The sequence below is a fragment of the Mesocricetus auratus genome, unplaced genomic scaffold (genome assembly GCF_017639785.1).
Source record: "Mesocricetus auratus isolate SY011 unplaced genomic scaffold, BCM_Maur_2.0 Super-Scaffold_100010, whole genome shotgun sequence".
Classification (NCBI taxonomy): Eukaryota; Metazoa; Chordata; class Mammalia; order Rodentia; family Cricetidae; genus Mesocricetus; species Mesocricetus auratus.
This window is the reverse complement of record NW_024429194.1, coordinates 83,517,484-83,530,336: the sequence shown is the minus strand read 5'-3', so window position 1 is coordinate 83,530,336 and position 12,853 is coordinate 83,517,484. Positions and strand designations below refer to the sequence as shown.

Here is a 12,853-nt window from a genome sequence, read left to right as displayed (position 1 = left end):
GCTGGGATTAAAGGTGTACGACACCATTGCCTGGCTTCAAGTGAAATTTTAATGAAAAGAAAAATAGGCAATAAATCAATGAAAATGACTTTTTTGTAGATTAATAGATATATATCATTTCTGCCTATGGCCATGCTTTATCACAGGGCTCAGAAAGCTGGTCTGTGAGGCAAAACCAATGCACTGTGTGGCAACAGCTTTATGGGAAAAAAAGCTATATCCATTCATTTACTTATGGTCTATGGCTACTTCCACACCACCATGGTTGTACTGAGCAGCTATAACAGAGACTGAACATAATACACAAGGTATCTATCACATATTTTTTAAAGAAATGCTTGCTATCCCTACTGACTTAGTAGCACTTACTCAAGTACTGTCTGACTTCCACACTGGAGCCAACAATTAATGAAGAAAGTGACTTTGTTTCTATGTTCTTAGAAGCTAGAAAAGCACATACAGTCCACAGAATGAACTCAACTAATGGCATCAGATATGAGAAGGAAAACATGAGGATTTTTCTTCTTCCTATTTTCTGTTGCATTCCACCTTGCCCACCAATCCACCAAAACTGGTCTTCTCAACTAACCAGTGGACTTATCATTTTGATAAACCCAGTAATTAGTTCTCATTCCTCACCTCACTTGACCTCCTGGCAGTCATGACCCACTTGGACCACACACTTCTTCCCGAAACACTTCCCCCCAACACTTGGCAGAGCCCTTCCTCAGTTTCCTCCCACCCCACTAACTCTCAAATCTTCTCTATATCCAAAACTTGCTCCCCCTACCTTTTAATGTCAGCCTGCTTCTCCACTCATTCACCCTCATTCTTCTTAGTCCATGTTCATTCCTTGGTGAGTTAATAATTTAATGCCATGCTACTCTCAGGGACTTCAAATTTAACTAGATCAAAACTATAACCAAGTTTATCTTTTCCCCCCAGCCCATGCCTTCACAACCATTGTCAGCTCACTCAGGAGGAAGAGTGAGCCAAAAACTTGTCAGAGACAACCAACCCTAATCTACACCCAGCCCATCACTAAACTCTGGTGGCTCTTCTAAGTACACCCCAGGTAAATGATCACTTACCACTTCCTCTAACACCTTTGTCTACGCCACAACCATCTCTCGCCTGAGTATTGTGCCTCCCTTACTCTGTTCTCTACAGAGAAGCCTGGGAGGTCAGGCTTGGAACGTAAATCAGTAAATTCAACAGCGGACTCTTTCCTACACAAAGTCATGAATAATTCGATCCCCGTTTGCATTTCCACTCCAGTCACACAGGTCTCTGTGGCCAACTGAAAACATGTCAAACAAACTTCCTGCCCAGTTCTCTCTCCACGTGAGAAAGGCTCTTCTCGTTGATTTGAGTGAAGGAGGCTTCTTGAATAAGACACTTCATGTAATAGTCCCACACCTAAGTCTTTTTGCAGATTACAAATGAGAGATTTGAGAGTACCTAGTAAATAAATGACAGAACTGGAATTCAAAATCTCAAGATTCCTCTTTACAGAACATGAGCGGTCCCTGAATCAATTTGGGGGCCGGGGCGTTCAGTAATGGTCCACCGCGATTCTAAGAGGCTAAGGGTAAATGTTGGTTGGAAGTTAGGGAAGGACATGAGAAACAGTCTGAGGAAGAGAACCAGAAGAGGAACATTACTCGTGCCAAGAATGTAAAGTTGCAAGGAAAAAGGGTGTCAAATGGAAGGAACTCGGACATTTATGTCCAAAAATCGAGTACTTAACTCATAGTCACTACACATGTAGTGGGTGACAGCGATCCTGATTTTTAAAATCAACAGAAACACCCTACTTTTTCCTGGCAATAATGTTGATCAGAGATAGTCTACCATCTATTGCCACTTGCCTGTAGTAAGGAGTGACAACAGGCTGTCAGGCTTACATTAAGCACCCAGCTTTACACCTAGTTTCTCCTCAGGACCAGTTAAACGAAGTTTGTGTGCAGGGAGGCTGGGGTAGAGGGATGGCGAGGAAAACAGGATCTGTCTTCCTATTCCCTCTGAACATTTCTGAGAGCCAGTCCAGACTGCTCTGGGAGAGCGCGGCCGGGGCCGGGATGGTGGGTGCTGGCCTCACCCTCACTCTTGAAGCAACTTTCTGTTTACGCCCTTGCCCGGGTCGTGAGAGACTCAGCCCCCACGTTTCCCTGGCGCCCATCTCCGAGCCCCATCCCGGGACTGACTTCGAAAAGCCCCAAACCCCTCCTCACCACCGCTCCGGCCACGGCGTGAACCAGGCTCTCGTAGGACAACACAGAGGCCATAGCGCCACACTTTGCCCTCAGCCGCAGGGAGGACTCCTGAAAGGAGCGTCTCAAGCCCCACCTCTCAGACGTGCCCGCCTCCACCACAAGTACTTCCGGGTCACAAAGCTGCCCTCAGTCGCCTGGAGAACAGCCGCGGACGTGGGTTTGGAGGACCCAGGAACGTCCCTGAACACCCATTGGTCCGGGGAGAGCAAGGGGCGGGACGATGCTAGGTGACTCCCAGAGCGCCAACTGCACGGGTTCCTGGCTCCTCTGTCTGTTTGCAAGCTAACATGGTCAGTCATGCCTGTTGACAGAAAACACGGGACAAAAAAAGCCCCTAATGACCTCTATTCACCAGAGTGCATGCCGGCAGCCCGAGGACGTGGCTCAGTTGTAAGAGTACTTGCTCAGCACTCCACAGACACCTGTAATTCCAGCACCCAGCAAGTGGAAAGAGCATCAAGAGACAGGAGGGCTGCTTCTATTAAAAACTCTACTGCACATGCCTAAAATCTCAACACTTGAGAGGTAGAGACAGGCGGATCTGTGAGTTCGAGGTCAGCCTGGTTTACAAAGCCACACAGAGAAACCCTGTGTCAAAAAACCAAACCAACAAAACCCTCTACTGCTCTTGCAGAGGAGCTCATTACAGAAGAGCCGTCTTTAGTTCCCAGCATGTACATGGTGGCTACAGACTACAGTTCCAGGGAATCTGACCTCCACAGCTAAGACAGGGACAGGTCAACAGCTTCATCCTTTGTGTCTTCATCATCCGGCCATCTCCAACACCCCATCACCAACCCTGCCCACTGGAGATGGAATCTAGGAGTGAGGCACGGTAGGCAATGGCTCTAGCAAGAGGCCTGTTTGCTTCAACTGAGACTTTGAGGTTGGATAGATGGCTCAGTGGCTAAGAATGTTGCAAAGGATCCGCACAACCCTCTGTAATCCAGTTCCAGAGGGAAACCGGTCTTGTCTTATGAGGCCATCAGATGCACTTATGTAAATGCAAGCACTCATGCACATTAAAAATAAATCTGAAAAATGGCTATTTTAGTTTCCACTGTGACACAATACAAAGTCTCAAATTGTCCAAACTTGCAAAACTTGCCATTGTTGTAGGTTTTCCCCTTCAACCCAACCCATATTTTTATCTGTGCACGTTAGTGCGGTGCATTTGGAGCTGGAATCACATGAAGTCTTGGACTCGCCAACACGGGTTAGACCCTGGGAACTGAACACAGATCCTTTGCAGTATGTGCCGTTGGGCCGTTTCTCCAGCCCCAACCACAGACTTCTTAGTTGCATGTGCTTGCTGGTTAGAATTACACCTTACGTTTAAAAAGACCAAGAACTTCAAGTACGCTGCCCTTTACTATCCAGAGAATAGTCACGTTGTATTCAGCACATATAACTGGACACTTTTTATTCTACCATTCATTCCAATGGCCACTTTAGCTTTCAACTTCTCCACACACCCCACTCACCCCTAGACAGGGTTTCTCTGTGTGGCCTTTGCTGTCCTGTAACTCACTGTAGAAAAAGCTAGTCTAGAACTCAGATCTGACTGCCTGTCTCCTGAGTACTAGCTTTAAAGATGCAGCATGCATCTTTAAAGCCAGTACTGCAACAACCTATTTCTTAAAGCAGCAGTCAGGCATGCTGACACAACTATTGTCCTAACACTAGTAGTTGGGAGGCTGAGGCAAAGATAAGAATTCAGGCACCAGCCTGGGTTACACAGCAAAAGCCCAAGGCACCACCACCAAACAAAAAACAAAAACAACAAAAAAACCCATAATAGCCAGGCACAGTGGTGCATGCCTTTGATCTCAACACCTAAGGCAGGCTTTATGGGCAGCCTGGTCTACACAATGAGTTTCTGTTTCAAGCCAAAGTTGCACAGTTTGAGTGCACACATGGGCCCACAAACATAAACTTCTCTAGAGCTGGGAAGACAGAATTATATCTGTGAAGATCCTTGCTGCACAAATGTTAGACTGAGCACTGTCAAAGCGCTTCAGTTTCTTCATCTATAAAACTGCAAAGCAATGAAGGTACTTACCTTGTCCCATTAGGATTACGGCATCACCAGAGAAACTTACTACAACAGTGCCTGGAAACAGGTTCTACTGGTGTGATGTGTTTAACTCAGGTTCAGTAACTTTAGGGTGAGTCAATTTCTAGAACAAGCCGTTTCTTCCTTATGAAGCTGTCTCCACTGGGATTTGAAAACAGTGCTAGTGCCATGTATCATCAGCATGTCCACATTTGCATCTGACCATGCCTCCTTTTTCCTCAGGTATTAAGAAGACATTAGAGTAACTTCTCTGGACCCACATACAAGTTACTTACTTCAATATATGACAGAACTGCTAACTTCTATAAAGTTACCCAAAGAAAGTAAACCTCTGAATTTAGGTGAGTGTGAGGTGGTTCTCCAGTTTTTAAGTCTTGCTATACAGTCCAGATTGGCCTCAAACTCAGACTCCTCCCTCACCCCTCAAGTGCTGGGATATGTGTGAACCACTATACTCAACTATGTGTCTCTATTAACATTTAGCAATCCATAGGCCACTGTAGCTTACATAACTTCAGTGATTACTGCAACAACAACAAAAACATACCATGCTAAGAAATGGGGAAGGTCAACATTCAGTTTGAAACCATATTTTATTTTAGCATTTTAGGGTATTAACCACATATCTTTAAGCAGAAAACCTTTTATCTTCTTATAGTATTTTCCTTATAGTATCTTTAGTGGAGAAAAAAAAATTCTGGTGTAGAAATGATACTGAGTCTTTATGAAAAAAAACTATTTGTTTTTTATCTGTGGAACTCAGAAGTCTAAAAGCAAAGGACAGTTTTCAGAAGAGCATTTTCACCCATTTATGGTAATATTTGCAATATTAGAATATAATTAGGTCTTATATAGCCAGAGTCCAAGAGAAGCTGATCTTCAGTAATAACACACAGTATACCATAAAAACTATGAAAGGAGAACACACTTGGGTAAAAAGAACACCGTGCAAAGTTCAAATTTAAGAATATGTGGTGTTTGTCAAGGACTTAAACGCATGCTCTGCTCCAATACAGCTCTTTCTCCCATGTAACACGATGCATCAGTGTCTGCTGTATGAAGCAGCTACATCTACATGAGCATATGATTTCAGATATATGCTGATTTAAATATGCACTCGGGATTTATCGTTTTCTTTATCCTTGCAACAGAAGGAAGGACAGAAAACAGGCACTAAATACATTGAACTATTTAAGAGCTAAATAGGACAAATGAATCTTTCATCATATGTAAACAAACTCTTCCAAATACAAAGATGTATACTTCAACATGAACTCTAAAATTGAAATTGTTTCTCAATTTCATAAGCATATCTAAAACCAAAGGGAATTCTTCTTTCCAATGACTTCTGATATGATAGGAGTTCACAAGTGTAAAAGTTTAATATTTAATCAAGCAACCCCATGGCCAAGTAAGACACCACAGCTATTACAGGTATGGTCCTGCAATTACCCTATGTGCTATACATGAAATTTAACTAGCAATAAATATGCTTCCACAATTATGCTGTGAGTGATAGAAGTGAGGATGTTAGGGAAAAGTCACTATCTTTAGATTAAGGAGAACAAGCAGACATGTATTTCTAATAGGAAAGGTAATTTTTGACAAACATAGAAAGCATTTTTTCCTCTATATGGGAATGACATGGAACATTTACTTCAAACAGTAGACAATGGCAGAACTAAATATTGTAAGTCCACTGTAATGCTTAAAAAATACTAAAAATCGCCCCTGCAGCACAGTGTAAGATTTAAATGCAGCTTACACAAGGCCAAACAAGACCTAGGACTTGCTGCTGCTCTGTCCAACACTTCAGTCCCACAGGTCAGATCCAAATACTGGTGGTCCCAATAGATTCACTGAAATAGATCATTTTGAAATAAAACACCAAAAAAAGACAAATCAAGATGCTTCAGTAACCATATGTCCAACTCAATCAACTTAAATGGGTTTTATTTGCTTCCCACTAACAAATCTTTATTTCCATTCATGAGAGCAGTAAGTCCACCATATTCAGCTTCCTTGCCCAGTAATTCAAGGGAAAACCCCAAAAAGATTAGTAAAGAAAAATGTAGGAATTAACACCCCTAAATTTTTTAAAAATATGTTTAAGGTTGAAAAGTGTTTTACGTTTGCAATTCCTAATAGGAAAACATTATCTGAATGAAGACCCTAATGGCAAGCCACTGTAAAATGCTTCAGTCGCATTTGATGCAGAAAGGAAGGGATTCTCTTCGAAGCACCCCAGCTCTCCAGATGAGATCAGAGGTACACTGGTTTGTATTATTGCAACTTCCAGTAAGTGAGCTAAGCTGCTCTTCATTCAGCATTGTTATGACATTATGCTTGACCTCCAAACTTGGCTGACAATTTACTGATGAGATTCATAACCTTTGGGTTGCTCTGATATTTTGACATATTTGCTGGGTTCTGGGCCACATCCTGGAAAGCCACCATGACTTCTGGATCCTGAAGAAAAAGAAAAGTGTGAGGTAAGGTGCATTAAATTTTTTAGATATGCATGTTGTTTTCTTTCTTTTTGTTTATTAAGATTTTTTGAGACAGGGTTTCTCTGTGTAGCTCTGGCTGTTCTAAACTAGCTCTATAGACCAGTCTGACCTGGAACTCACAGAGATCATCCTGCCTGAGTGCTGGGATCAAAGGTGTGTACACTACCACCTGGCAATGTCTGGGTTTTGTAACTTATTTAAACAAAGTACCCATTGGACCAAGTTTAATATTCTAAATCTAAAATTTAAAACATGTTTTAAATAAAGAGGTAAGATTTAGAATACTAAATGCCGTAATAGAAATTCAGTGTAATATGCTTCAGCCACATTTGATACACAAGGTTAACAATTAATTCAAAGTACCCAAGCTCAAGTCAAGCAAAACTCTAACTTGAACTAAAAATAATGAAAAGGAAAGCACATAATAACACTGATACAAAGAAACACAAATTACTATTTCCTAAAATGAACTTTCAAAAACATAACCTGTAAAGTGGGTCTCAAAAGTTAATGGGGGTGTGTGATATTTTGATTGTGTTGTGACAAAGCTTCCTTGGAGTCAGAGGGGCGGAGCTAGCTGACCAAAAGTTTGAGGACTACAGACAGATAGGAGACAAGAAGTAGTAAGGCAGGGCTGAGATAGGATCTCTGTTCCTTTGGAGGAAGAAACAGAAGAGGTAGGAAGTCACTGGCTACTCCCCTGCTTCTCAGATACCACACAAGCTTTTATTTGTCACAACACAATCAAAATATCACAGAACATAAGGGTACTTGCTGCTCTTCCAGAGGACCTGAGTTTGGTTCTCAGGACCTATGACAGGCAACAGGCAGCTTACAATGAACAGCCTGTAACTCCAACTCCAGGGGGATCTGGCAGTGTGTACTGGATACCTGAACACATTTGGCATGCATAAATACAAGCACACAAATATACACAAAAAAATAGAGGCTGGAGAAATGACTCAGTGGTAAGAGCCCTGGTTGCTCTTATAGAGGACCTGGGCTGGGTTCCCTGCACCCACATGATGACTCACAGTTGGCTGTAATGCTGATCTCCAAGGGTACTACTTGCATATAATGAACAGATATACATGCAAATAAATGTTCATAGACATGAAGTAAAAATAATGTTTTTGTTTTGTTTTTCGAGACAGAGATGTGTAGGCTAGCTGTACTTGAACTCACAGAGATCTGCCTGCCTTTACTTACTGAGTGCTGACATTAAAGGTGTGAGCCAGAACCACCCAGCAAGACAAATAAATCTTTAAAAAATTACTCTCAATTTAGGAAAATGCCAGACTACAAAATTAGCGAATTGATAACTAAGAGGAAAAATAGCAAAGTAAGCTGCTATCACAGAAAAGCAAAGCATTGATGATCAAAGCCCAACTTTGTTCTTCCAAACCTTACCTGCATGGCTGCAAGAACCTCTGGGTCACTGAGGATTTCATTGAGTCCAGGCATTCCTGCCATTCCAGGCATGCCTCCTCCCATGCCAGGCATTCCCCCAGAAAAATTACCAGGCATTCCCCCAGGAAAACCACCTACAAGAATAAAGGGAATAATTAGGGACATCAACAAGTATCTATTGATCCTCTCCAATACTCAAGTACGCATGTGAGTTAAAAGGACACCCATGGGCAGCCAGCACAGTCTATTCTCAGCACAGTAGGCTATCAGGTATAACTTTAATTTCTCCTTAAAGCAAAGCTGTCAATCAGACATTTCTCCTTTTTGGACTTGTTTTTCTTCTTCTCCTGGAACTCGCTCTGTAGACCATGCTGGCCTCAAACTCACAGAGATCCGCCTGTCTCTGCCTCCCTAGCGCTGGGATTAAAAGCGTGCGTCACCAACGCCCAGCTTTGGACTTGTTTTTCATTACTTAAAACTGCTCAACAAAACTATTCTTGTATTAAAATTAATCAACATGTGCTGGTCCCCCCAAAACATTAATGCCAGGCAGGCCATTGCTTTTTTTTTCTCTTTTATTTGGAGGGTGTTTGGGTGGGGTGGTGGGAGAGAGATGAGGTGTTCTATACAGAGAACTTGTCCTTGAAGTTCAATGCAATGAATGTTATGCACTGACCAGGCTGCTCTGAACTCTTGATTTCCTCCCTCTGCATCCTCAATGCTAAAACTGCAGGTATGCATGATCATGCTGGCTCAATCATCTTTGAATTTCCCACTCCTGAGTATTATTTGTCTGTTTCAATTTAATTTCTATCAGTCTAAGCTTGTTTTTTTTGTTTGTTTGTTTTGACTTTTATCTAGAACAGTTATGTCTCAAGTCTTACCTAAAATACGGTAATAAAAACTTATTAATTTCTTTCTCTTTTTAGTTTATTGAGTGATGAGGCAGTCTTGTAGAGCCTGGACTCCTGGACTGGCTTAAAACTTGCTCTGTAGATGAAGCTTGCCTAGAAATCCTGAGTCTACAGCCTCTATCTCCTAAAGTCTGTGTCCTAGTTAGGGTGACTATTGCTGTGATGAAAAACCATGACTAGAAGCACGCTTGGGAGGAAAGGGTTTATATGGCTTACACTTCACTTCCACATCACTGTTAGTCATTGAAGATGGTCAGGATGGGAACTCAAACAGGGCAGGAAGCTGGAGACCGAAGCTGTGTATGGTGCTGCTTATTGGCTTCCTCATCATGGCTTGCACAGCCTTTCTTATAGAACCCAGGACCAGCAGCCCAAGGATAGATAGCACCACCCACAAAGGGCTGGACCATCTCACATCAATCACTAATTAAGAAAATGCCCTACATCTGGATCTTACAAAGGCATTCTCTCATTTGAGGTTCCCTCCTTTCAGATGACTCTAGCTTGTATCAAGTTGACATAAAACTAGCCAGGACCATCTGAGATGACAGGTGGTGAATCTATGTATTTATGAGTCCCATTCTAAACTATCAAAATCTCTAAATGATAACATAAAACTGTTTAGAATAGGGGGAGGGTTCTGTTTAGGTGAGGTCTCAGCCATGTAGTCCAGACTACCCTCAAATTCATGACAGAATGCACATCTAATAAGCATTCCTAGTGATTCCTTCTAGAGTAATTCTCTAGCAAAAACAACTATTGTAAAACCACGTTATTTTCTACTTCTATTTTTCAAAGATTCCATTTGTATGTGAATATGGGTATACATGCCTATGTGAACCCTGATGCCAGAAGAGGACATTAGAGCCCTTGGAACTGGAGTCCTGGGTTTCTGTTGTTTGGTTTATTATTTGAATGCATGATCTGAACTCCAGTCCACAAGACTGCACAGCATGCTCTCTTAACCTCTGAAGCATCAACTCTCCAGCTCTACTGGAAACATTATGAAATGATAATTATGTCAAAATAGGGCAGAAAACTACATAATATTAATGTATTCTACAGACGCAGAATCATGACAAGTAAAGCTGTAATAAGTAAACACAATGAACTGTCATTTCTACCATGCTCAACAATAAGCATTAGTAACCCAAGGAGGGGATAGGAAAAACAAACTTCTAAGCTTCTCTGCAGTTGTTCTCATGGCTTTCAAAGATCAGTTCCGTCCCATGAAAAAAATTACTCGAGCAAAGCATGCTAAATTAGATAGAGAAGAGCTGTATCTAGTATTAGTTCATGTTAATAAAGCTTTCTCTATAACAAAGCAAACTGGTAGCAGATTTGTATTTTAAGCTAGAAGTAAGCTATGAGCTATAATCTTTCAATTTTCTTAACATTGATGAACATGTTCTATTTTGTTTTCTTTTTTGGTTTACTTCTTTGAAACAGGGTTTCTCTGTGTATACCTGGCTGTCCTGGAACTTGCTATGTAGACCAGGCTTGGTCTCAAACTCACAAAACTCTGGCACCACTGCCTGGATAAGTTATATTTTCTAGCTTTGAAATAAATGGTTCTACCCAATGGTATATAAGCATAAATGAGTGCCTAAATTTACTTTGAGAGAAAACCAGCAGAAGACAGCCTTTATTAAGCAAACAAAATCCAATTTTAAAAACTCCATTGTGTATATAAACTTCACACTGTCTCTTTGAGGCAGCAAACCTTCTTTCTCAGTTTCTTTGCCCTCCCACCTATCTGAACACTAGTCCTTGCTAACACTCAAAACCTCTATTTTGGTATTAATTTCTGATTATAGTACATTTGCAAGAAAGAAAAGAGGGCCCAGACAGATAGCTCAGTAGATAGAGAGGAGTGTTTCTTGCTCTTTGAAGAATTCAGTTTCCAGCATTCAATCTGGAAGGCTCACAACTGAATATTAATTGTTGATTCAAGGTCCAGGGGATCCAAAGAACTCTTAAAAATGAGAAAAGAAGAGGAAGAAGGAGAGAGGGAGGTAGGGGGAGATGGAGACAGAGACAGGAGGGACATATTCTTTCTCTCTGGATTTTTAAGACATTTTAAGACGGGATTTTGACCTCGAACTCAAGAAGTTCCTTGTGTGCTTGTGAAGCTCCTTGTGAAGTTCCATGTGAAGCTTCCTGAGTGCTGAGATTAAAAGCATGCACCACTGTAGTTGGATTTTCTTTTACTCTGGCCTCACGGTGAAAACACCAAAATGTTATTGTCTGGCTTTTACTCTTTTGGGGGGGACTAACACCCAGCTACCAAATAAATCACATATGGAGAGACCTATTACTACTTATAAATGCCCAGCCTTCGCTTGGCTTGTTTCTTGCCACCTGTTCTTAAATTAACCTGTCTACCTTTTGCCTCTCGGCTTTTACGTTTCTGTTACTTCTGTAAATCTTACTCCATAGCTGCCTGGGGGGCTGGTCCCTAGTATCCTTCTCTTCTTTTTTTTTCTTGTTGCTCCTTCTTTCCCCTTCTATTTATCTCTCTGCCTGCCAGTCCCGCCTAGCCTTCTCCTGCCTCATCATTGGCCATTCTGCATTTATTAGACCAAATAGGTATGTTAGACATGCAACGAACCACAGCTTCACAGAGTTAAACAAATGCAGCATAAAAAAAGCAACACATCTTTACTTCATTAAACAAGTGTTTCACAGTATAAACAAAAGTAACACACCTTAAAATAATATCCTACAACAAGCCACCACGCCAAGCCATATTCTCTTTTCATACTGAACTTAAAATACTTATTTGCCCAAATTCTCTTTCTTTTTAAGTTTTGTATTTTAGTAGTATCTTGTCTGCATGTATTATATATGCATATATGCACCTATACACATCTACATCACATACATTCTTGCTGCTTTGAAGACACAAAGACAACACTGGATTCTCCTGACACTAGAGTCACAGCCAGCTGTGAGGTGCCACACGAGTGCTGGGAACTGGACCTGGGTTTGTGAAGAACAGCCAGAGGCTATTCAACCATCGAGCCATTACTCCAGCTCTACTTTTTTGTTTTTTCAAGACAGGGTTTCTCTGTGTAGCCCTGGATGTCCTGGAACTCACTCTGTAGACCAAGCTGGCCTCAAATTCACAGAGATCCACCTGCCTCTGCCTCCGGAGTGCTCCAATTAAAGGCGTACAGCATAATTGCTCTGAGAGCCCTATATCTTTAGGCAGTATCCTCAGGAATATAAATATTATCACATGCAACAGGACATAATCTTACTGGTTTAGAAACAAGCAGATTACATTATAATAAATCACATGAAGTAAAATACTCAGCAATTAGGCCAGGTAGTGGTGGCACAGGCCTTTAATCTCAGCACTCAGGAGCCAGAGGCAGGAGTTCGAGGCCAATCTGACCTACAGGGAAAGTTCCAGGACAGCCTCCAAAGTTACAGAGAAGCCCTGTCTCAAAAAAACAAACTCAGCAATCAACAATTATTAACTTTCCTTAAAGCGTATTATAACTCAAAATATAGGGGGAAAATAATGTTTTTATCCCATTAACAAAAAAACCTGTTAATGAAAATGAACTTTACAAAGATTAACATTCTTTGGAGTTTTAAGAACTATCTATCTCTCCCCATATATAAACAGGCCTGGGCTTCAAAATCAGGAGATAGCTT

General features: G+C 41.5%; 2 protein-coding genes across 2 annotated transcripts in view; both read right to left on the bottom strand.

Annotated features, from left to right (window-relative positions):
- The window catches only part of Slc25a17 (solute carrier family 25 member 17), a 46,663-nt gene extending 44,277 nt beyond the window's left edge, over positions 1–2,386 (bottom strand). Inside the window, exon 1 of the mRNA XM_040752760.1 lies at positions 2,235–2,386. Coding sequence (XP_040608694.1) covers positions 2,235–2,288 — 54 coding nt within the window. The 5' untranslated portion in view covers positions 2,289–2,386. The remainder of the gene's footprint in view (positions 1–2,234) is intronic.
- Positions 2,387–6,289: 3,903 nt separating this feature from the next.
- St13 (ST13 Hsp70 interacting protein) overlaps positions 6,290–12,853 on the bottom strand; it is a 41,378-nt gene continuing 34,814 nt past the window's right edge. Inside the window, exons 11-12 of the mRNA XM_040752757.1 lie at positions 8,274–8,407; positions 6,290–6,822 (exon numbers count right to left, since the gene is read on the bottom strand). Of these exons, the coding sequence (XP_040608691.1) occupies positions 6,694–6,822; positions 8,274–8,407 (263 nt within the window). The 3' untranslated portion in view covers positions 6,290–6,693. The remainder of the gene's footprint in view (positions 6,823–8,273; positions 8,408–12,853) is intronic.